The 25,710-nt window shown below is 35.2% G+C and overlaps 2 protein-coding genes across 4 annotated transcripts; one reads left to right on the top strand and one right to left on the bottom strand.

Moving 5' to 3' along the window:
* Positions 1-10,301: 10,301 nt before the first annotated feature.
* On the bottom strand, positions 10,302-11,958 carry LOC107885963 (nucleolar protein 58). Of its 2 annotated transcripts, XM_016809735.2 has the most exons (3): positions 11,076-11,958; positions 10,664-10,829; positions 10,302-10,556 (listed from the first exon to the last, which is right to left on the bottom strand). In XM_016809735.2, the coding sequence occupies exon 1, from the start codon at positions 11,817-11,819 to the stop codon at positions 11,127-11,129; it is 693 nt and encodes a 230-aa protein (XP_016665224.1). In that variant the 5' UTR covers positions 11,820-11,958; the 3' UTR covers positions 10,302-10,556; positions 10,664-10,829; positions 11,076-11,126. The 2 variants fall into 2 exon arrangements, with proteins under 2 accessions (XP_016665224.1, XP_016665222.1); XM_016809733.2 differs by having other exon boundaries at positions 10,302-10,829.
* Positions 11,959-12,975: 1,017 nt separating this feature from the next.
* Positions 12,976-25,639, top strand: LOC107885964 (DNA-directed RNA polymerase III subunit 1). Of its 2 annotated transcripts, XM_016809736.2 has the most exons (27): positions 12,981-13,178; positions 13,289-13,418; positions 13,529-13,678; positions 13,787-13,961; positions 14,283-14,467; positions 14,639-14,748; positions 14,895-14,994; positions 15,553-15,768; positions 15,843-15,991; positions 16,086-16,227; positions 16,330-16,470; positions 16,753-16,941; positions 17,022-17,250; positions 18,182-18,275; positions 18,620-18,854; positions 19,049-19,240; positions 20,216-20,314; positions 21,351-21,554; positions 21,648-21,902; positions 22,428-22,575; positions 22,680-22,831; positions 23,144-23,299; positions 23,373-23,486; positions 23,574-23,674; positions 24,421-24,625; positions 24,778-24,980; positions 25,379-25,639. In XM_016809736.2, the coding sequence occupies exons 1-27, from the start codon at positions 13,108-13,110 to the stop codon at positions 25,428-25,430; spliced, it is 4,197 nt and encodes a 1,398-aa protein (XP_016665225.1). In that variant the 5' UTR covers positions 12,981-13,107; the 3' UTR covers positions 25,431-25,639. The 2 variants fall into 2 exon arrangements, with proteins under 2 accessions (XP_040963087.1, XP_016665225.1); XM_041107153.1 differs by lacking the exons at positions 23,574-23,674; positions 24,778-24,980; positions 25,379-25,639 and having other exon boundaries at positions 12,976-13,178; positions 24,421-24,620.
* Positions 25,640-25,710: the final 71 nt, after the last annotated feature.

Genomic DNA, 25,710 nt, shown 5'->3' with positions numbered 1-25,710 from the left:
AGGATGTTCTAGTGGAGTAAAGGTCAAACTTGGATCATTGTTGCAGTGATTGTAGTTATTAATAAGTTGTTTAATAATGACAACTATTGTCGCCCCGAAAGAAGAATCACCTTTACTCCAACATAATAGTCGTTGCCTATCTGAGAGTCCTTCTACGTCCATGACAGTGCTGGCCTTCGAATAGAAATAAAGGTTAAAGATATCAACTGCGTGAAAATGGAGAAAAATTTACACTGATTATAGTGAAAAGCCCCTCAGTTTTTTTCTATTATTATGCCCTCAAAATTCTGTATGGTATTTATAAGGCCACATCTCTAGGTATCCAAAAAGTTTGAACTCGTGTCTACATAACGATTTTAAACTGGCTCCCAATTTAGACTTCAATACATGACCTCAAACGATCTTTGACCGAGATATCTATATAGATTGTCACCCATGATTATATAAAGCACCATCACCCTGGAACACGTATTCTACAGGATATGTTTTAAGGTAATGGTCCCATCTCGAGACGATATATGAAATATGTGTCTCAGAGTGATATTGCATCACCGACAACTCAAGAATACCTCAAACAGGAATAAATATTATCGATGAAAATTTTGAACACTGAAACGAAGAAGAAAACCAAGAAAGAAATATTGTAAAGTACAGGGATAATGGTCGAGAAAGATGATGGGTTTATGGATGATAGAGTATGGAGGGAGAGCCCCCTTTCTATAGCATGGGAGAGGGTAAGATTGAAAATAAAAAATAACATGTGGTTGAAAACGTGTCATAAAAGAGACGTTTTCATTGAATATTTGAAAGAGGTGCCTCAAATCTTACCAGGGATTCTCGGGCTCAAGGCACATTGGCAGGTTTTGAATGGTGGTGGAAAGAAATCACGTCCAGCTGGATGAGCTTTCTTGCTTACATGTTAGGGAAAGCGTGACTAGCTAGATACGTTTTTTTTTAGTGGAAAGCGCGTCTAACTAGGTGTGCTTTCCCTGACATGTCAGCAGGAAATCTCGTCCAACTAGACGCGTATTCTGTCACCACCTTTCAAAGTCTGCCAAGGTGCCCTGCCCCTAAGAATCCCAGGCACTTTTCAAGTACACTGAAGGCCCCTTCAAGCATGCATCTACTAAAATTGATTTTGCTGAAATGCATTTTCAAGCACAAAAGACCTTTTCATTATTATTCGATGAAAACACATCTGTTGAAACACATTTTCAAGCATGCATTCCCTCCCAACGCGTTCTTTTTTTCCATTAAACTACCAAAGTACTTAATACTAAAACACAAGCAAGTCTATTCATTTTTGAAGTGTTGCATTGTGAGCGTCGTTTCCTTTTTTTCTTTTTAGCCAACCATCTGTGGATTTTTTGTTCTAAATATTTATTTTATTTTTAATTGAAACAAGTCAACAAGTGAAATCTGTAATTTATTACTAAGGTCAAATTTGCAATACAGATTTCGGGTCGTATTTGCAGGAGCACAGTCTATGGACTTGACTTTTAATCATACTATTCAATTCTGTGAGCTACGACCAAGGATTAAAGAAAAGCTGGGGGTTTAAGTCGGGGAAGAATTTTGAGCTTGAAATGTAGATATCTGGCATTATTGGACCTTTGCAAGTATGAGTTATTTGATGTGAAAGGTGAGCTGGAGCTAGAGGCGGTCATAGATTCGCACTGCTCAAGTGGAAATGCTATAATGGAGTTATATGTCGAGTTTTCTTAAATTGATAGAGTTGGTCCATCTTCAACCAATGTAGCGGCTAATGCAGGAACCAAAGTAGAAGCAGAAAGTCCTATGACATGGTTGTGTGGTGGGTTCACTATTTTATTACAAAGCTCTCATTATGATGTCCCCGAATCATTAATCATAAGACATTCTTCGACTTCAAGCACAGATTTTAACTTCAATGGCCATTCCGTCTATCAGTCAAGGTATGAGCATAACCCAAACCTTGACACCTGGGCATGACATTCAGTCAATGCATTCAATTTCAACTTCGGCGGTTTAATGTCCTAGGATAGAAGCACTTATACCGGTATGCCATCAACCTACATCGGTTGGTAATTCGATGTAGATTTTAACTATAACATGGGGTATAGAATAACTGAGGATTTACTTCCTACGTTCGGGTTCGGAGAGGGTACATTGAACCCTTTAGTTGAAGATGACAATGAAGATGCAGATAAGGAAAAAGATGCATGCGCGGACAAAGGGGCAGTGAATGTTGTTCACGAATCTAAATCTAATCTGATCCAATTCGGTAGTTTCAGCCAGATGGTTCAGAAGTAGCACTTTTTTCTAAACCAGAACAGGTTCTAACTGAGCCAAAACCTTGCGGTTTTGACGATGACAGTTCGAATAATGCTCTAAATCCAGATCTGTGGTTCAGGGCATATAAACCTCCACCTCATATGCATAATGTTGACCTCTCCATTGAGGGTGGTTTAAAGTTCCCGCAACTCTTGCGCAGAAGACTTGACCCTGCAAGTTCTTCATCAAATGTCTGGGCATTAGAAGTTGGAATGGAGTATCCCTCAAAAGATGCTTTTCTAGCTGCACTGAAATGGTACAACTTAAAGAACAGCGTGAACTATCATGTCATAAAATCTCATTCGAAGAAATTTGAAGGAAAGTGCGCAATGCTTGACCAAAGGTGCCAATGGAAAATCATGGCATCTTTTTAGAAAAAGACGACTTGTGGATAATAAAAAATATAGAGGTCCACATACTTGTGTTGCAGCAGGTGCGCGATGAGATCACTCGATATTTCTATGTAGCTTGACTAGGGTCTTCATTTTTGTCAGTAACATAACTTTGACTCCTCTTTTCTAAGTATAAGTCAAGATCATCCGAGGCTATACTCAGACATAATAGTTGAGATAATTCTACCAATGGTGAAAGTGAATTCCAGTATTCCCGTGCCGGTGTTGATTGCCAACATCTGTAGTTAGTACAATTACACGTTATCATACTATAAGGCATGGGCTACAAAACAAAAGGCTCTGGATAAGTTGCATCATGGGTGGGATATGTCATATAATGATTTGTGGCATTGGTATCAAGTACTAGATCGGACCTTTGATCAATATAGGGAAGCTTTTCAGCACTGCAAGCCTTTAGTACTAATTGACAGAACCTAGTTGTACGAGATGAATAAACATCGATTGTTGATGATCATCGCCTAGGATAGTAATCAGAAGATTTTGTTGATAGCGTTTGCAATAACTCTGAGAGAAAAGGCAGACAATTGAGATTTCTTCCTTAGTCAATTGTGTTGTCAAGTTTGCCTTCATCTTGACATATGTGTCATCTTCGATAAGAGACCCATAATCTTGGCCGCTATCGAACGACATGGTAGCCTTTGGGATCTCACACACCTTAGGTATTGTATACGACATGTCAGCTCCAACTACCACTCAAAATGACCTTAAAAAAGCAAGATCAAGTCATTAACATGGGTATGTAGTTGCTATTATTTCTATAATCATGTTATACCATAGTTTTTTCATTGTTTGCATTCATGGGTATACTTTTCTCGATATGGTATGAGCTCGTCCAACATCGTTTCTGTGAAATGTTAGATAACTTGCGCGCCATCAATAGCTACGGTGTGGCGTACCTCGCTAACATACCTTTTGAACAGTGGATACAATCATATAACGGGGGTCTACAATAAAGGCCAATGACAACAAACTTAGCAGAATACATCAATTTCATACTGCAGGGGATGTGTCATTTGTCGATAACCTCGGTTGCCAAAGAAACATAGTTTTTCTTGGTAGCCTTATTTTCAAAGTAAGTTGAGACATATGCTGGACAGATAGCAGGCGGTCATGTTTGGTACGATGATGTTGTGAAAGAAATTAGACGAAATGCAAAGAGAGCAAACACTATGTATGTGCTGTGTCATTCGCATCCAAACCTGAAATTTCGGGCCGCAAAGTATGCTAGACTCGACCAAGATATGTTAGGGACAGCATACTATGTTGCCCTAACAGAAGGGATATGCGATTATGATAGATTCTAGGCACTTCAATTCTCATGTGCACATGCAATTGTTGCATATGTGAGTGCCCGAATACAATACACATCTTATATTAATGATATGTACAAATTGGAATTCATGCACAATGTAAGGAGATCTAAATTCCTACCCGTCCTAGATGAGAGAATGTGGTCGCCAGTGTCCAACGCTCCATTCGAGTTAAAATCGGATATCAACTTGTGTCTCCTCCCAAAAGATCATCTGAATTCTACTCGAATATGCACCAATATAAATGTTCGGGAGAGGGACAATCAATAAAGGTTATGTGACTATTGTAGAAACTCAGGGCATACGAAGGCAACATGTCAACATTTGAGGGATGTATTAAGGACAACACATCGCTAACATATTTTATTGTACAGAAATTGATTATAATGCTTTTTTTATACAAAATCTATTCTGTAACACCTTTTACCCGATCTGGTCGCAAAACCCGAGTAATAGAATGCTACGAATAAATTTTAAACAATTACATGCAATTTATTTATCAAAATCTCAAATAAATATGTATTCATCACATACGAGCAAGTATATCATGCTATTCAATCTATTTCAGGTTTATGTCGAGCATACAAAAGCTTAAAAATAATTTGGTATTAAACAAGGATAAACTTGAATAAAAAATAAAAAATTAAGAAAAATCTAAAAAAAAAGGTGAGACGATCATGTCTCCTGACCGTGTGAAATAGTCGAGGCCGTGTGGGTTAAAAGTGTGAATATTCAAAAATACGCCACATGACCATGTCTCTGGGCCATGTAACAAATTGTGGCCGTGTGCACCAAAAATCAACCAAAATCTATAGGCCACACGATCGTGTCTTAAGCCATGTAGGGCACACAGTCGTATGACAGGCCGTGTGTTCCTGAAAAATACCTTACTATTCAATCCATTCAACCTACATTCACTTAAGCAACAAACAACCATTTAATCACATCCAAACCAATTCAAAAGTATCAAATTAAAACCAAAATCACCATTTATAACAACCAACCTATGTGCCTAACCAATATGTCACAATTGGCACATCAATCAATAATCCAAAATAAACTAAAATATTATGTGCATACCATTTCAATATGCCTTCCAAGGCACCTCAAACTATAATTTAATTAACACCAAACTAACCTTTTGAAACAATCTCAAATTGACTCCTATTCAACTTCATTCCATATACACCAAAACTACCAAATCATTTCAAGCATAATATAGGCATAAGAGTCACTTTTTTGCACATCTATACCTAATAGATTGTTTGGTCACATTACACTTTTTACTTTCAGCTTTTCATAGAAATTGTGTGATAGATAATAAAATTACCTCATTCACTATTTTGTTTGTCATGGTGAAATAATGAATAAGGCTAAACCACGTGTAATAATTTACCTCTCAATATTTATAAAATTATTATTAAATGTTTCATATTTAATATTATATATTGAAAATTCTATGCAATATAGATTAGAATTTAACAAAGAGAATTATGAATTGCAACACAAATATAAAAAAAATTATCATATTTTATTGATATCGATTATATTTGCATCACAAAAAGTAAATGAAAAATAAATCATCGACGTCGTTAGGCCTAATATGTGCTACAAGGTGGTGGCTAACGGTTGCAAGTAGGATTTCTACATACAACTTAAGGTGTAAACTCCTCCTATTGGTCGTAATCATTATCTTCGTCTTCTTCATCTTCACCTCGACCCTCTTCTTCATCTTTATCTCCACCCCCGTCTTCATCTTCATCTCCATCTCTTTCTTCTGTGGTTAAGTGTGATGTCATCCTAGGCTCCCACCGTGTGTTTTCCATTCTATGAGAAATGTGGTTGCGATGATGAGCCACATTGACAAAACAATGACGTGGTCTGTGTTTGTGACACTATTGGTAAATAATCGTACGATGTTACAAAACCCGGTTGCGCATAATATTCAAGAATCCTTATTGTTGACAAATACGTTAGCATTGATGTCAACATTGATATTGTCATTTTTTTCGGCATTGGTGTTGGCATTTGTGTCAGCATCGTGGCGTAATATGTTGGGGATGGAGGTGCCACGGAATACACACCTGTAAGAGGTGTAGATGCAAGATGCTGCAGTGATGCATAGTATGGTGTATAATGTGGTGTTTGTGTAAACACATATGGTTAGTGAAAAGGACATGAATCTATGGAGGGAACCAATTGGGATGTAATGCAGACATCGGTGCCCCTTATTGGGTTAGGGCCAATGACGAACCCTTACAACACTTACTCTGAACCAACGATGTTGGGATGGTCTTCGTGGTATCTTTAGACGAATTTGCCTACTCCTCGCCTCCACCAACAATAGATATGGCTTGTCGATGAGTCTAAATCATGGCATGTACTCCATAGAGGTCATCGTGTCTGGTAAGAAAAAAGGTTCGCAAATAAGTATCAAATTTATCCTATGTTCTCAAATGTTGATATACTCATTGTGAAATTCTCACCAATTTTCGTCGGTTTTTGCCCGCAAATCAAGCTTGTACAGTGTTTTGATGTCTTGCGGTACCGACGAAATATTTTACCTTCACCCGAGTTGTCGCATCACTCGATCTAATTGGTACATCTCTACCATTGTGTAAACTATCATTGGCACCTTCACGTCCCACATACTCTGAATGGCCAAAAATTCGGGCTGAATGCATTTTATGATATCCAGATCAGCATGTGGCATCCATTCAAAATGTAGTACACAATTATAAATTTTATTATCTACAAAATTTTAAATTCGAAATTATTGCATAATTATTATAGGTTTCAAAAATTCAATAACTAACATCTGTTTCCGTGTGTTGAGCTAATAACAGTCGGATATCTTCGAGTTGTTCCGGTAGTCTCATATAACTCAGCTCATGGTTTTACTTACTCAAATAATATGTTAATTCAAACATATAATAAATAAACATTTACCTTGTCAAATGAATTTACCTTGTCACTAATGGGAATGTATATAGGTCGTCCACTCGGGGACGTAAAAATAATAGTCGCCACCACGTCCATGCTTGCAGTAGGAGCAGGCAACCATCGATTGACATCTTATCCGATTTCGTCGCCCGACACAACTCCTTGTACAACATGGCCAACATGACTGATCCCCAATTCAATCGACCACATTTCTTAAAGTCTATGAGTTGTATTAGTCACCTTATGTGTACATCTGTGAGTTGTATTAGTCACCTTATGTGTACCAAATTATGAGATTTATCAAGCATTAGAGCCCCCGATTAACCTCAAGATGAATGCTCGAGGGTATTGTTCTTTGACGATGTTAGTCGCTTTTGAAGGAATTTTTTTGAAATTATCTTGCAACCATCTCATCTCTATCCGACCACCTTGAAACTTATTCGATATCTTCCTTAAAAATGCCTCGCAAAGGTCTTCTTTACCAGGAATGACTAGTGGCCCCGTAATAATTGGTCCATCCACAAGTATATCAAGTTGTAAAGCTACGTCCTCAAGTGTAATTGTACATTCACTGCATAAAAGATGAAATGTGTGTATCTCGAGTCTCCATCATTCTACTGACGCGTTGATAAGTGTAGAATCCAATTTACAGCCCGAGCATACGAGACGCATGTAAGACTTTTGCATCTTGCAAATAACCACGAATTTCACTTGGTAGGCTTTTTGATAAATTGTGTATAAACCCTTCCAAAACACGACCATCTGCCTATTTATATCAACAAAATAAAATAATTGTAAAAATTTAAAAACTTTAAAATTAACTTAATTGAAAATAACGAAATTTAAAATTTTCCTTACCATTATCGATTTTGAGTGGCAGAAATATGCTTGTCGCCGAAACGAATAAGAGAACTTGCCATCGTGAAAATTTAATCGAAACAAATAATTTACAAAAAATAAAATAAAATAATAATATTTTTATACAAATGTATTGAAAAATTTCAAACAAATCTTGAGAGAATAGAGAGAGTTGGACTTGTGTGAAAAAAAATGAAAAATGACTTGATGTTTATAGGAAATTAAAGTTACCGTTGGGCTGTTTAAAAATTTTACCGTTGGGACCGTTGGAGGACAGTGTGCCTAGCTAGACGCGCTTTCATACTTTCTCTATAAAATCGATTTATTTCCTTAAATTTTTAAAAAAAAAACCTATTTGACCAATTAATTTTTTTTACATATATTACCTATTTAGCCATAAATTTTCATACATTCGAGGAAAATGTTGGAAGTCATATTTCAATAAAAAAAATTGGTTGAATTTGCTAAAATTGATATTTTCACAATGCAACTACATAAAAAAATTATTTTGATGAAAATCTCTTTTAGAAGACAAAAGAATTATGTTTAAAACTGACCATAGGTCGAGCCGGATTGAGATTGAGTCAATGCAAATTTTTAAATCTTCTTTTTATGTCTAGGCTCGACTCAAAAAATAAACTTTAATTTTTGCCCAAACCCATCTCATATTAAAAATACCAAATTCGAACCCAACCCCACTAGATCGTAATAAATTTTTTAGATTATTGTTTTTATATAAAAACATATTTAAGAAATACAATAGATCAAATATACTAAAAATATTAAATAAATGTTTCCAAAAAAATTGAAAATACAAAAAAAAATGCATGTGATTCAGGCCAAGTTAGACTAAACTCGAGCCAAAAACCTTCTACCCAAGGATTGTCCGTTTAAAAAATGAACCTTACTTTTTTTTCTAATTCTAACGTAGACAAGTGACTCGACCCATGATCATATCTAATTATGTTATCAAAATTTTAAAAATTTTGATATTTTAAATTGTTTGAATGATTTTATATAAAAAAAATACTTTTTATCAATAAGTATTGAATGTGGTGGTAAATAAACATGATCATGGACCGGACCAAGCTAAGTAAATATTCACTATCTTAGCACTTTATACAACAAGTGAATTCAAGCTCTAACACATGATCATGGATCGAGCTAAGCCAAGTTCGGGTTGATACAAAATTTTAGGTCCATTTTTTAAGCTCGAGCCCAATCCAAAAAATAGGCCTAAAATTTTGTCCAAGCCTAGTCAATATTAAAAATGCTAAACCCAAACCTAACTCGACTCAACCATAATAAATTTTTTATATAAAAACAAATTAAAAAATTAAAATATCAAATACATTAAAAATATTAAAATAAATGTTTCCTAACAAATTGAAAATACAAAAAAAAATATAGCATGTGATTTGCGCTGGGCTCAGGCCGAAAAGAAATTTGTCCAATTCCTTACCCTTTTTTAGGTTTATATTTTTACCTAAACCCTCCCAATTTTCAGCTAACCTTATTAAAATAAATATTTCCCAACAAATTGAAAATACAAAAAAAAAATATAACATGTGATTTGGGCTGGGCCCAGGCCGAAAAGAAATTTGTCCAATTCCTTGCCCATTTTTAGGTCTATATTTTTGCCTAAACCCTCCCAATTTTCAGCTAACCTTTGAGTCTAGACAAGTGACCCGGTCCATGATCAGGTCTAATGATAAACCACATTGCATTCCAAAAGAAAAAACTTCAAACCTTGGATACAAAACCAACCACAAACCCTAAAAGGGTCTTCATAGACCATCAAAACCAATATGGAAAATACCTTAATTATATCAAAAATGAAAAATCAATCCTTTTACTTTATATCAGTATGAACATCCCCCAAAGCAATTATTTGCCTCCTAGATCAGAATCGAAGTGATATATAAGCAAATCATGCCTCAAGCACCAAAGCGGATATGATAAACCACAGCTAGATTAGACACCACCATTAAACCTCAAAAGGATACCAACATTTATCACCAAGAAATGCAGTAAGAATATGATATAGCACACATTAACATGCTTCAGATACCTACATTTGATCAATCACAATGTCCTTTCAGCAGTCCCCTTATCATTCTTCATGTATTTTGTCAAATTTTAACAGAGTTTCAAGTTATGGTGTAGCTTACTTTTCTAGTTAAGAACTATTGAAAACCACTAGGAAAGTAAGATTGTTACAAGTTTTCACTTGTCTGCTTCTATTTCAGTTTAGGAAATAGACTTCTTTCACAACAATCTCTGCTAGTCATCAAACAGGCAGGTCTTATCAAGCCAGAGGAAGGGATATCCAACAGGCGGTATAGGGTGGATTGCAAATAACTTAAAACAAACCTAACAGGATACTAGTGACTATGCACTCAAGGCAAATACATCTCTGTTTTTGCCACACTCAACAAATACAAATTCAATCAAAGGCAAGTTGTAAGTTGCATTTGGTTCTCAAAATGATTAAGAAGAAGAAATACACCTAAGAAATAATGAACTTTCAGTTGTTTTTCTTTTTCTTAGCAATATACTCAAAGTCTGGAAGCCTTTGCAAAATCCTCGATAAACCTAAGAATCTACACCACATGACATTGAGAAACTAGTAAGATACTTATCCTAACCATTCATTACCTTTACATATGCCTCTGATTCTCAGGATAGCCTACTAGACCTTGAAATGAAATACAAAAGGCTGCCAACATCAATTACACCACAAATGAGATAGCAAGAGTAAAATTTTAGTCAACCTTCTGGAGCACATGATCAAACAATAAGCTAAAGAGTTCTCAAATCATTCACCTGTGTTCTGCATAGTGTGAATTTGGAATTGCAAAGTAATCATCAAACTAATATACCATATGTCAAGCAGTTATAAGTTAAAGCAACATCAACTTCAACACTACCAGAACTACCAGCACATGGAACTCCATGAACATCAAGGAGCAACAGTAAGATTCTGAGATACCTAAACAACAAAAACACATGCCATTCAGCGATTACAATTCCCAAGCATTGAAACATTTATTCCTAGTAAAGCGATTTTATCGACAGCATTTTCAACTATAATAATATGAGTACAATATACCCCCTAAAAAGCATGCATTAAAGCTAGTTCCTGCTTTGTTAATAACCATGGATAGATTTCATTCATTATAAATTAGAAACATACTTCCTTCAATTACAAATAGCATCCAAAAAGCCCAAAACCCACCTTCAATCGGTCATCTAAAACAACAAAATTGCTAAAATGCCGCAAAATCAATCACTTATCAACTTCATTTTTAACCTTCTTCTTCTTCCGTCGCTCTGATGAAGCATTATTTTCAATTCCCTCCTCAATATCTCTACTCTTCCTTTTCTTCTTTTTCTTCTCCCCTTCCCTCTCTTCCTCATCCATCATTTCACCTTTCTCAACGTTAACCCCATTTTCCTCCAAAGTTTCAACCTTTCTGCCACTTTTCTCCTTCTTATGGTTCTTTACCGTTTTGTCCTCATCTTCCCCAAAGTTACTCTCACTATTTTCCTTCCCCCTCTTGCTTTCTCCGTCTTCAATTACAATTTTCCCCCCAACATCAATATTCTCGCCCTTCGCTTTCTTCTTCTTGCTCTTCTGTTTTTTCCTCTCACCGTCTCTGTACCCGTGACCCGCCTCCTGACTCACCTCCACATCTTCACGAGCCGAGTTGAATTCACTCGGTTCTAGGCTCGACTCACGAGCACCGTCCACTGTGGTCTCGGACTTTGACTTCTTGTGCTTGTGGTCTGATCTCGACGGTTTTCGGAGCTCTTTGTGCAATTGTTTGAGCTCACTGAATGAAGCGGAGGCGCGTCGAAGGTATGCTCTGATTGCTTGCGACGCGCCGTTGTCTGTGGCGGAGAAGTTGGCGATGATTTTGGCCGCCTTGGAAACGGAAACCGGAGTTGAAGAGAGGATCTTGCCGGTTACCGTCTTCATTAGGATTAGGGATTTTCGGAGAACTGAAATCCCTAGGGTTTTAACGATCAATCTATTTTAAGCTCTAGGGTTTTTCGTTCGCGGGTTAATAACATTATTAACAAACGTGACTAAACTACAAATTTAGTCATTTATGTTTGTCTAAAATTACATTTTGGTCACTAATTTTTTAAAAGTTAATAGATTGCTCTTAACGTTATCGATTTGTTACCTTATGGTTATTGATCATTAAATGCATTAACGATCTAAGTTGGTGCCAAACATTAATATAATCATTTCAGGTAAAAAAAATTAGGGTAAATTAATTAGGGTAAATTGTACAACTAATCGTAATATTTTTTCTTATTGAGTAATTTATTTTTTTGACTTTTTTAATCACCAACATCTCATTTGTGAAAGGAAAAATTTTAAACATTGTTGACATTACTAGATATTATAAAGGAGGAAGAAAGAAAAAAAAAATAAAGAGAGAAATGATGTAAAAGATAGATAAAATAATTTTGAAAAACATTTTTTAAATTTATGTGATATGGTGGTTTATTGTTTACTATAATTTTTTTAACGGATATGAATATAATATTTTGATATAAAATAAATACCAATTGAATAGTTTATTAACTACTCGTGATAAAAAAAGTTTAGGTACTAAGGCAAAAATAAATAACTTATATGCTAATTTGTGGGTTGACCTTTTTTAAAATAGATTAACAATTTAACTAAAGGTTTCATTGACAAAGTTACTTGAAAAAAAAAATTTAGATATCACTTGTGATAACAAAAAGTTTAAGTGCCAAAATAGAAAAAATAGTACAATTTAAGTACCAATTTGTTAATTAAACCAAATAATTAGTATTTTTATATTTTTATTGAAATATTATAAAATTAATTACTTTAAAATAATTTAAATGCATGTATTTTACTTTACCTTTATTTTTAATTAGACATTTAATTTTTCAAAAAATACATATTTCTATTTTTTAGAAAAATACTAAATACTCTAATATTAACTTTAACTTTTCAAAAAATAATTGAGCGATTCTTAATTTGATTGGTTTTTGAGAAAAATACTACATACTCTAATATTAAATTTTCGAGCGATACCCTAATTTTCCGAAACAGTTTGACAAATCAATTTATTAACAAATAAATTAAAAAAAAAAACTAAATAAAGGCCGTTCCTTTCCCTCTTCCACTCCCCCGGTACTTAGTGTAAAACCCACCCTTTTTCCGTCCTCTAAAACCCCTTTGTTTCACTTTTTATTTATTTATTTGTTGTTGATTGAAGAAGATGCAGCAAAGATCACAAGATATTGTGTTTACAAAACGGCCGTACATCGAAGATGTCGGGCCACGAAGAATGTGAGACCCTCGGTTTTTTTTTTCTATTGTTTTTTCGTTTTGTGCTTAATTATATTTTGAATTTACTCATGCCTTTTTTACTATTTATAATTCCATTGATATGTATGCAGTAAAAGCATCAAATTCTCTATGTTTTCGGATTCAGAGATAGCCAAAGCTGCCGAAGTTCAAGTATATAAGGGTGTTTACTATGATCCTCAAAGCCGCCCCATTGAAGGCGGCTTATTGGATCCTCGAATGGTACTCAAAACGTACTTTTGTTATATCAATTTATTATTTCTTTTACGTGATTTAGTTTTTTTTTTAGTGAAGTTTGTGATTTTACTTTTTTGCTTTATGGGTGTTTTAAGGGTCCTCCAAATAAGTCCGGCAAATGCGCAACCTGCGATGGAAGTTTCGGGGACTGTCCAGGGCATTACGGATACTTACCTCTTGTCCTCCCTGTTTATAATGTTGGGTATTTAAGTACAATTTTAGACATTTTAAAGTGCATTTGTAAGGTAATTAATAAACATGACCTGAATTTTTTTTTTAAATTTTGATTTAATTGAACTGAATTACAGTCTTGATCCATGTTTCTTTTTTTATTCCCGGTTTTCTGTTTACAGTCTTGTTCTCGTATTCTTTTGGATGATAAATTAGCCAAAGATTATCTGAAAAAGATGAGAGCTCCAAAGACTGAACCATTAAAGAAGGCTGAAATAATGAAAAGTGTAGTAAAGAAATGTACTGCTATGGCTGGTGGTAAAGCTGTGAAGTGCTCGAGATGTGGATATCTAAATGGTTTGGATTCTATATTTTTCTTGTACTTAAATATAATTTTTTGACATGATGCGTGCATCATCTTTTTGAGTAAAAAACAAAAAAAGGCTCGTGTTGGTTACAGTAATTGCTAGGTAGGGTTTTCTTGAGGTTATTTTGTTTGTCTAGTTCGTTTTCTGCTGTTCTCATTGATTGTGTCTTTCTGCACTGTGTGATAATTGATGTGAGATTCTAAGCTAGGTATGCTAATTGTTTGTCTAGTTCGGTAATTGCTAGATAGGGTTTTATGATTGTATGAAATGAAACCAGGTAGGAATTACTTTTCCTTTTATTGGTTTTTAGGCACAGTGAAGAAGGCTCCGAAGATGATAGGGGTTTTTCATGATCGTTCAAAAGTTAATGACAACAGTTCGGAAGAATTGAAATCTGCAATTTCACACACAAAAGAGTCCAAGTCGTCCATCAACACTTCTTCTGTTCTGAACCCCGTCAAAGTCCTTTCACTTTTTAAGAGGATGACTGATGTGGTAAATCGTATGCCTTCTTTTTTGCATTGCACTTATCACATGTTGGAGCAAGCATGTTAAACAAACAAATAAATAAATAGATAAAGAAAATTTTCTTTTCTGTTCTTTTATAAATTTTCTTCACTCGGCTTTTTCAATAACACGAGATGTTCTGTATTTCATTGTCCACAGGACTGTGAATTGCTTTATCTTTCTGATAGACCTGAGAAGTTCATTATTACGAATATTGCTGTGCCACCTACAGCTATCCGACCTTCAGTCCCTGTGGATGGGTCACAGAGGTTCCAATAGAAAAGATCTCACTTTATTTTATACTATGCATTCTCCATTTTGTTTAGTGGATATTAGGTTTATCTCTGCTAGTTGCTAATAGTAGAGGTTATAAAAGTATAATAATTTTTACAATTCTCCTCTTTCCATGTTGCAGCAATGAAAATGACATTACTGAGAGGTTGAAAAGAATTATTCAGGCAAATAGTAGCCTTCGTCAGCAATTAGTAGATTCAAATGCTGCATTTCATTGTCTGGTATGAAAATACATCCTGGCACCTAATATGTACCTGCAGGAATTTAGGTCATTGTTGAATCTGTTATTACTATATTATTTGTATTTATGGAGGTTGATTGGGTCTTGGGATACACAACATGAGGGAGTTCTATTCACCTACCATCTCACCTTGAAGAGGAAAGCCCCGAGCTTTAAATATTGAAGTGTCTATTTCTTGATTGTTTGAATGATTAAAGTTGTTTTAGAAAAATGCAAGACTGTTTGGATACCACCATGATTAAAGCTATCTAAGTTAGAGAGTGCTGATGCTACCACAATCACTAGTAAATTCTTTAGCTTCAGTTTTTGTTGGTGAGAGTATGAGGTTGCTTTTAACTGAAGCCTGGAGAGATACTTTAATGATCAATAATAAAAAGGCCATATAGGACTAGAAGAAGTATGTTCTCAAGTCTCTTGTTAGAGTAGGAATGCTGAATGCCAGAGTTGATGTGGTAAAATTGCATGTGGCTGTTGCAGATATTTTTTCTTTCTCTTTGAATATCATTTACATTGTCTCATGTTGAAGATTTTACTTTAGAATGGCTGGGATTTGCTTCAAGTAGATGTTGCACAATACATCAATAGTGATGTTCGTGGTGTTCCTACTGAAATGCAACCATCAAGACCACTGAGTGGCTTTCTTCAGCGCCTAAAAGGGAAGCAGGGACGGTTTCGTGGGAACTTATCTGGAAAACGTGTTGAATTTACTGGTCGGACTGTTATATCACCTGACCCCAATCTGAAAATCACTGAGGTCTGGTTCCTAGTAAGGTTTAAGCAAGTTTTAGGATTTTGAGATCTTGGTTCCCTGATGGTGTACTTGTTCAGGTGGCTATTCCAATCCATATGGCTCGGATTTTAAGTTATCCAGAACGTGTTTCCAGTCACAATATAGAGAAGCTAAGACAGTGTGTTCGTAATGGCCCATCCAAATACCCTGGTGCAGTGAAGGTCAGATATCCCGATGGTTCTGCAAGGTGCATCACTCTTGCATCTTCTTACTTTTATCCTTATTTTGATATTCAGAATGTTTCTTTGCCAATGATGTGGGATTACCGTTTAATTTTACAGGCTCTTGATAGGTGATTATAGAAAGCGTCTTGCTGATGAACTAAAGTTTGGTTGTATTGTTGACCGCCATTTAGAAGATGGAGATATTGTTCTTTTCAATAGACAGCCAAGCTTGCATAGAATGTCTATCATGTGCCATAGGGTAATTACTAGTTGGGGACATACTAAATTGCAGTATGCAGTTGTACTTTTTTCTCTTTATCCAAGCTGTTGCTTGATCATATTTTTCATGCCATGAGTGCAGGCAAGAATAATGCCGTGGAGAACGTTACGATTCAATGAATCTGTTTGTAACCCATATAATGCTGATTTTGATGGTGATGAAATGAACATGCATGTCCCACAAACAGAAGAGGCTCGGACAGAGGCACTCATGTTGATGGGGGTAAATTCTTTAATGTTATACCATCGTTAAAATTGTACCTGTGGGTTTGTCATGTGCACTTTGTGTTTATAATTCCCACAACTTTTCAAATGGGTGTGAATTTTTTATCTTTAACATTTTCCCTAAATGTTGAACCACAATATAGGAGTAATGCTAATGGTTTGATATGAAATGTATTGAGATATAAACCCCTAAACCCTGGAACTGCTACTTAACACTTTTTCCTGTTGTTTTAGATAAATCTGGAAATTTCTTCATCTGACATATTGTGCTTGTATCTAGGTGCAAAATAATTTGTGCACGCCAAAAAATGGAGAAGTTTTGGTTGCTTCCACTCAAGATTTTTTAACATCTTCCTTCCTTATTACTAGGAGAGATACTTTTTATGACCGTGCAACTTTTTCTCTGATATGTTCCTACATGAGTGATGCAATGGATCTTATAGATTTGCCCACTCCAACATTACTTAAGGTAAAATCTAATGTCCTTTTTAGTACTTTGTTGCCTATATGTTCTTCTATTTATTTTTGACTTTAGTCTTTGTGACATAGCCTGTAGAGCTTTGGACCGGTAAGCAATTGTTCAATGTTCTATTACGCCCACATGCAAGTGTGAGAGTTTACTTGAATCTTACCGTTAAGGAGAGAAACTACTCAAGGAAGATCGCCAAAAGGATTGGTGACAAAGAAATAGAAGTAGAAACAATGTGTCCTAATGATGGATTTGTCTATATTCGGAATAGTGAACTTATATGTGGGCAATTGGGGAAGGCTACTTTAGGTGAGTCTTGCTTTATTTCTTAATTTTTACCATGTATACTGTTTTTTTTTTAATTTTTTCAAATCAATTGTTGTGTTGTTTTATGTATGATTCTTATTTGTTTGGTTCTCCATTGATTCATGGAAAAGTGTATTGTTGAAACACCTTTTAGATTAATTTAATAATGATGGGACTTGATGAGTTCCAACTGCATCTAGTCTTTTTAGGGTGAGACAAGATCTGTTGTGTGGTAATTTGATTTGGTATGTTGATAGGATTTGTGATAAAAGTTTAGACCTACTTTTTGTAGGGTAAAATGAGGAGAATATACTTCTTGTTAGTCATTCTTTACAGCATATTTTCATTTGGACTTTGCACTTTATGAGCTATTATTACTCCCCATTTGCCACAATTTCATTGTTCCTAAACCTTAAGGAAGCCTTTTGCACACACTAGTAGCTGCCCATTGGTGTTGCAGAGCTAGTTCTAATCTACCCTTTTTTACTTTCTTCTGCTGTTTCTTGGTTTCCTGTGATTACCTTCTGTATGAAATATTTAAAATAAGTGTCATTGGTTTACAGCATTAATTAATGGGGCCAACTTAGGTTTATAACAAATTGCTTTAGGCTAGACATGGTATTAACCTGTTTATGAGTCCCCTTCCTATTATGGGTTTATATTAGGTTGCAAAATTCACGGTAAGTTGAAGTCTTCTCTGATGAACTAAATACAGGTGAAACCCAATAGAGTGGTGTCCTGCATCAATTCTAAGAGCTGAACATATCTTATCTGTTTTCATAGTTTCCGATGCTAATAGTTGATGTAAGACATTAATTTTTGTTTTTGAAGTTTGCTATCTATTTATTTATTTACTTATTTTTTAACATCCTGGAGTCTCTTTGGCTTTAGTTATGTTATTCTCAATTTCTTATATCCTCCAACATGAATCCAGGAAATGGAAACAAGGATGGACTTTATTCTATTCTTCTCAGAGACTACAATGCCCATGCTGCTGCTACCTGCATGAATCGGCTAGCTAAGATGAGGTAACCATATCCCAAGATTTTAAGTGCGAAATTTTTTCTGTCATTGGTTCTCAGGTTCAAATGTGAAGATTTTGGTTGTTTGTATGACTCCAAGTGCTTTGTGTTTTTGTGAGAGCAAGTTCATGACTTGCCATTCTTTTCTGTAAACATTTCTTTCAACTCTTTGTCTAGAATATTATATCATGGATTTCATATTGTTTATAGTAGTCTCATTAATAATACATGTTATTGTTTCTGAAGAATCTCTCTTTCCCCTTTTCGATTTATTCCAATGTGTTTAAAGTAATTATAGCTCATATGTGACTTGTGCTCTCTTTCTCTCCTCTTCATGTGCTTCTATGCAGTGCTCGTTGGATAGGGAATCATGGCTTTTCGATTGGAATTGATGATGTCCAACCAGGAAAACGTTTGAATGATGCAAAAGGAGTAACACTTTCAGGGAATTATAAAAAATGTGATGAACAGATACAGATGTTTAATGAAGGGAAGCTACAGCTTAAACCGGGTTGTGATGCTGCTCAAACACTAGAAGCTAATATAACTGAAGTATTGAATAAAATTCGGGATGAAACAGGGAAGGTAAGGATTGGAGCTATGTTGTAGCATTTCTGTTTGAATGTAATAATTAGGTGCTACTAGAATACTTTCATTTCCTTAAATCTTTCAAGTTCATATCATGTTCCATATGGTTGGAACCGTGTATTTGTTTCCGGAATGATGATATTATCTGAGGACTATTTTGTTTATGGCTTATGAGAATTGCTTTGAAACAGGTATGCATGAGAGAACTACATTGGAGAAACAGTCCACTGATCATGTCGCAATGTGGTTCCAAGGGTTCTGCTATAAATATAAGTCAAATGATTGCATGTGTTGGTCAGCAGTCAGTTGGGGGACGTCGTGCTCCTAATGGATTTATAGATCGTAGCCTTCCTCATTTTCATAGAGGATCAAAAACACCAGCGGTGAGTTTATTTTATATTTATTTAGCTCTTGACATCTAAATACTTTATTTTATTGGTGCTAAAACCTAAGCTTTTATATTTTAGTTATCTGTCAAATAAACAAGGAAGGAGATTTTATACTTTCAGCAAGTATTATTTTTTGTGCAATCTTTGATGGTATGAACAAGTCCTATCATAGTGATTTACACTTTGAAGTAAATCCTGTCTATCTATGTTTAGAGAGCTATCATACCATTTGACACTAGTGTAGAGAAACAAGTATCTCATGTAATTTTATTTTAGAAATTGAGTCTTGTATGTTGTGCCTAGTTTCTAGTTTTCTGCAATACTTTATAGTTATTTTCTAACTTTCTAAGTAGAATTGATTTTATAGGAGTTGACTATTTTTGTTCTCTCTAAGTTAGTAGGCTAGTAAATTGTTACTTTATGAATCTTGGTAAGGAATAGTATATGAGTTGCTGAAGGAATTGTTAAGGCTTTAATTAATGAAAGTAAGCTAGTTGAGGTAGCTAGGGCTTCAGGCATTGTTGTTGAGGGGCAAGTATTTCTTATAGTTGTTTTCTATCATATAAAATGTTCAAAATGTTCACAGGATTGCATGGTAGCGGAATCTGTTAGTTGGAAGATGATCCCTTATCATGTTATGGTCTTTTTTATCAGAGATGGTTATTTCTTTATGAGGTGCATGTTTTATTTGCCATAGATTACATACTACTGCTTTTTTCTGGCTCTGAACATTAAAGGTATACTGAGTTGCTAAAATTTGAAAGAATAGGTAAAAATGCTAGAAATAACATTTTCCATTAACAGGTAAGCATTCTAATTTTCTTTCATCACTTCATATGGAAAATTTTGATGACAACTGAAAAATCTTTTATTCATGATATGGTCTGTCTTGCACCTTTTTGAAAAAAGTACAGGGGATTTGATGGAATCTGATGAAGTTCTGGCCGTACAATTTTGTGATTTTTGCAGGCTAAAGGCTTTGTTGCAAATTCATTCTACAGCGGTTTGACAGCTACAGAGTTTTTCTTTCACACGATGGGTGGGCGAGAGGGCCTTGTGGATACAGCTGTATGAATGATCTCATTTTTTATTTTGTTGTCCTTTGAAGTTGTGTTGGAATCTGTTTTACTGTAGTTACAGATAGTAGACTGTTAGTACACATGGGTGTTTGCTTGTTTATGTTTCATCTGGCGTGGTCATATTTGCTACCTTTGCAACCTGATGTTGTGCTTTGCTTCCTCTATCCCCAAAATTTTGATCCGCTGCTAGAAGTAGACAATCACTTATGATGTCTTTTAGGCTGAGATATTAAAAATGCTCCTGGATTATTCCACTTTTTCCTAGGAAGCACTATATTTTTATCGTCTCCAAATAAGCCCATGTCTCTTGATTTGTGCCCAATAATTATGTCAATTGAAAGATTGATTAATGATAAGGGATTATTTAGGTATACATTAAAGGTGAAGGGCTTATTTGGGTGCAAATCAGTGGTTCACGGCCTTTTTGGATGGAAATAGTAAAATGTTAAAGTTAACGTTTTGTTGTTGTTGTTGTTGTGTTTGTCAGTTTTCTTTTATAAATTGACCTTTGTTGTAATGTAAAGTAATAAAAAATATATATCTCTCTTAAATTTTGGTATCGCGATTTCAGCATGGACTGATAATGTGGACAGTCACTCGTTGGGACTACTAGACTGATTTATTACCAATAAAAGAGAACCTTTTGCTATTATGTATTTAAGAGAACCTTTTGCTATTACGTATTTACAGTTTTGGGACTTGTACTTGCTTTAAATTGATTGGATCTGTCTTTCTTTTTGGCATTTGTTGACCCTGTTAAGAAAGTTTATCTTATCACTGTTACAAGTAATAAAGTGCAGCAACTTTTGAATTGTTCTATTCTGCATCATATCTACTGCAAGTCTGTTTTAATTTCCATTCGATACATATGTTGGGGGCACGCAGAATTTTTTATGGAATTGTTGCGGTACATTACTGTTATGATATGCATACATGTGAAGGGCTGAACTAGATTCAAGTTGATTGAAAGAAAAATGGTTGGGACTCAAATAAACATTGCTGTTGGTACCTTTTGCCTATTGTAGGTAAAAACAGCTGAGACAGGATACATGTCTCGCAGACTGATCAAAGCATTGGAGGACTTGAGCATTCATTATGATAACACTTGTCGCAATGCAAGTGGATGCATAGTGCAATTTATTTATGGGGATGATGGCATGGATCCTGCATCTATGGAGGGAAAAAGTGGATTTCCTTTGAATTTTGATAGATTATTAATGAAAGTAAAGGTGTAGAACCCTGTCCCTCTCAGCAGGTTTTGTAAATTTTGTAATAGGTAGGATAGATGAACTTGACATTATGTTGTTGATGTCCACCTACAGGCTACCTGTCCTCCAGTTGATCAGAAATACTTACCTGCTGATGCTATACCACAAATGTTAGAAGAGCAGGTAGTCAAACATGATCCAGATGGGGTTTGCTCCGAAGCCTTCAAAAAATCTCTGAAAGGGTTCCTTGAAGGTCAGAAGAATGAACTAAAGAGAGTGCTGCAGTTGGTTAGCAATTCTGCACAGAAGAATGAGATACTTGAGGATGTTAGCCATAAAATATGTGGTATCACTGACAGGCAGTTGGAGGTAACTGTTGCCATTACGTAATAAGTGCCTCATACATCTTCCTTTTTCTGTTGCTTGAGTTTCCTTATGCCAAAGTGTACAAATACATGTATGCATTACATGATTTTAAAAAATTTGCATGGACTTAAGAGACTTGGGAAAATTGGTAGAGTAATTTATGCATGCATGAGCATGAATATTTTGACAGTTCACATGTTCATACATGTGTCTGTGGCCCGTGACACATGCATGTACTTCCTGTACCGGTACGAATGAGCACTTTTTCATATTTAAATGTCCCAAAATCAATATTCTGATATCTAGAATTATTTTATTTTCCCGAATTACCCTTCAAAAGCTTCATGGCAATTAGCACCTTTAACACTTCATCTTTAAAAGGAGTTAGAAAAGGGTTATAATCATCTGATGGAGAGTGATATCCTGTGTATCATGTGTTCTTTTATCTAAATGCTTCTATACGCCAGCCTTCTTTACATGCTTAAAAAAAGCAGTTGCCTCTGATGATAGTCTTTTACAATACTTTAGGTTTTCATCAGAATTTGCATTGGTCGTTATCGATCGAAAGTAATTGAAGCTGGAACCGCCATTGGAGCTATTGGAGCTCAGAGTATTGGTGAACCTGGAACACAGATGACATTGAAGACATTTCACTTTGCTGGAGTTGCAAGCATGAGTATCCTTTAAAGGATTTCATTAATTTCATTAACCTGAAATCCCAATTATTAGTTACTATGTCCTTGAACACTTTTTCAGTATGATTCCTCAGCTCTGTTTTAGATATTACACAAGGAGTTCCTCGTATCAAAGAAATCATTAATGCAGCCAAAAAAATTAGCACTCCTATAATTACTGCAGAACTTGAGTTTGATAGTAATGTGAACATTGCACGGATGGTAAAAGGTCGAATTGAGAAAACTGTTTTAGGACAGGTATGAAATAATCTGTTGAAACTGTAGTTATCTCATTTTCCATCTTTCTTGTTTTTATAGCTTCTTAATATTTATTAATCAGTTGGATCTATGTTGTCTGATCTTGTAACAGCCGCTTTAACTTAATTTACTCTTCTCAGAGCCTCAGGCATATTTAATTATACGTTTATGGAAGTCTCAGTTCTTGGACTTTAGCTGTTGCCTGTTGGATTTGGTTTCTTATGCTCTCATAAAAAAAATGCTATTTGTTTTGTCTACTTGTTCTCCTATGGGTTGATTGTTTCTGTAGTTGACTTTCTTTTTATCATGCAGGTTGCTAAGAGCATCAAGATTGTAATGACTTCAAGATTAGCATCAGTTGTAATCTCCCTTGACATGGAAAGAATCCAAGATGCGCAATTGCATATAGATGCAAATGTTGTGAAAGAATCAATTTTGCAAACACCGAAGCTGAAACTAAAGGAGCAGGTCAGATTTCCTATTTATGGCCTTGACACTGACACTCTGGATTGTTAACTTCTCCTGTTATGTTACTCTGCAGCATGTGAAGGTTTTGGATGTTAAAAAGTTGGAAGTAGTTCCTCCAGCTGATAGAAGTAGAATTCATTTTGAACTTCATTCTCTTAAAAATCTGCTTCCACTGGTTGTGGTAAAGGTGAGGCTACAGATTATCTTCGTGATTGGAAAAGTTCAGAGTATATGTGTGCTTATTTCAGTGTTTTCAATGTTTCATGGATGATAGGGCATAAAAAATGTTGAACGTGTTGTTATTGCTGAGAAGAAAAAAGACAATAAAAGTCAGAACAAAGAAGCGAAAAAGCTTTACCAGTTGTTTGTAGAAGGGTTAGTTTGATTTAAAACTTATGTACCTGTTTTTCTCTTCGAAGTGGTTTCAGATGTGCCTTAAATCTGCAACTTGTGTTGTAAAATAGTATATTTTGGAGAAAGTGGAGAGAAATAAATTCTAACTTATTTTGATGATTATGTCTAAGTTTTATTTCTTTCCTAATTGCAACCTTATCTATCTTCTACCCATCGGGAAGGGTGGGGATTAGTTTTTTTCCTTCTCAAAAAAGTGGACAAGTCTGCCGGAAAAACTAGATTACGAAAAAGTGAAGTTGCTTGATTACTAGGACAAGGGCACTGAGGGAAGAAAAGAATGCAGCTCAAAAGCTTGTCGAACGACAATGAAGAAAATCACATTTCTTCTGGTTGGAAGACAGGCTGTAACAGTGAGCTGCTACATGTGGAATACTTTATAATTACCTGATGGAGCTGAATTCCACTAGCAAAATGAAGTGAATATCATTTGAATCTGGTGATGTACCAACTTAGAAATAGAATGCCATTCTGGTCATGTTATAGAGGCTTTATAATCTGAGTTCAGGGCAGGAACAATAGATTCCTGTAGCAAAATGAAAGAGCGTGGAAGGAGATGACGGCAGAAAAATGGAATTTAGCATGTTGATGAATAATTCTTCAAACATGTCTTGCTTGTAATGCATACTGTTTTCTCAAAAATTATTGCATCATTTCCTACCTTGTAAGAGGTCCTTCCTAACTGTTACAAATGCCATGTACATTTTCAGCATGGGACTCCAAACTGTTATGGGTGTTGAAGGAATTGATGGGCGGAAGACAATGAGTAACCATGTTATGGAAATGCTGCAGATATTGGGAATTGAAGCTGCAAGATCATGCATAATCAATGAGATAGCAGCAACTATGGCAAGTCACGGAATGAGCATAGACATACGCCATATGATGCTTCTAGCAGACGTGATGACATTTAGGGTTGGTTTTTTTGCTTACACAGATTGCCTCCTACTTAGCAATTAAAGAACAGTAGTGTTTCTTTTCCATTATTCTTTCTATAAATGAATATTTAGATGACATTCAAATTTACAGGACAATGTATAACGGCATTTAGATTATTATTGCATCAGGGGGAAGTTCTTGGCATCACAAGATTTGGAATCCAAAAAATGGACAAAAGTATATTGATGCTGGCTTCATTTGAGAAGACAGGTGATCACCTTTTTAATGCTTCTGTTAATGGGAGGGATGACAAGATTGAGGGGGTTACCGAGTGCATCATCATGGGCATCCCGATGCAATTAGGCACTGGAATACTCAAAGTTATGCAGAGGTAAGCAAGCAACGCATTTTCTAATATTCTGTTTTATTGCACTATTATTTTTTTACGGTATTCTCTGGGCAACCATCAACAAATTAGATTCTCTAGTGAAGTAGTAAGGCAATTTGAGGAAGAAAACAGCAGAAATCAAAAGAATTAGAACTGTAAAATGTGTTAGATAAAAGTTGGAACGTTAGAGAACCTATAATAGACTTTCTTGCATGGACTTTCTAGCATATGAAGTTTTACTTTTAACCCTAGACTTAACCCTCAAGAAAATTAATAATCTTAGCTGTCCAAGATATATTTAATACTTAAACTAAATATAATAAAATAAGCTGAAATAATAAAATTAATGCCCATTGTATTCCAAAAGTTTTAGTTAACCATTTGCGTTTCCTTAATTGCAGAGTTGATCCCCTTCCTCTGCTTCAATACGGAGCGGATCCTGTTTTATCTTGAAGAGGTCATCATCAGCACACCTCGTTGTGGTACTTTCCGTATGCTGTTCAGGATTGATTTTTTTATTTTCTTTTCTCCGAGCTATGTATTTAGTAATTCACTGTAGTTTTATAGATATTTCCTTCACAAATTTGAATTTGCACAATGTTAAATAGGAACACTCTTATAAAGATTCATTCATTTAACTATATTAATCTGACCTTTTTCTATCCTGCTGCTCTCAACTTCATGTCTTTGATTAAAATTGGATTTGTTGATTCAAAAGTCAAATACAAATGTT

Source organism: Gossypium hirsutum, chromosome A03 (assembly GCF_007990345.1).
Source record: "Gossypium hirsutum isolate 1008001.06 chromosome A03, Gossypium_hirsutum_v2.1, whole genome shotgun sequence".
Classification (NCBI taxonomy): Eukaryota; Viridiplantae; Streptophyta; class Magnoliopsida; order Malvales; family Malvaceae; genus Gossypium; species Gossypium hirsutum.
The sequence above is the reverse complement of the archived record's forward strand: the minus strand, read 5'-3'. Positions and strand labels throughout refer to the sequence as shown.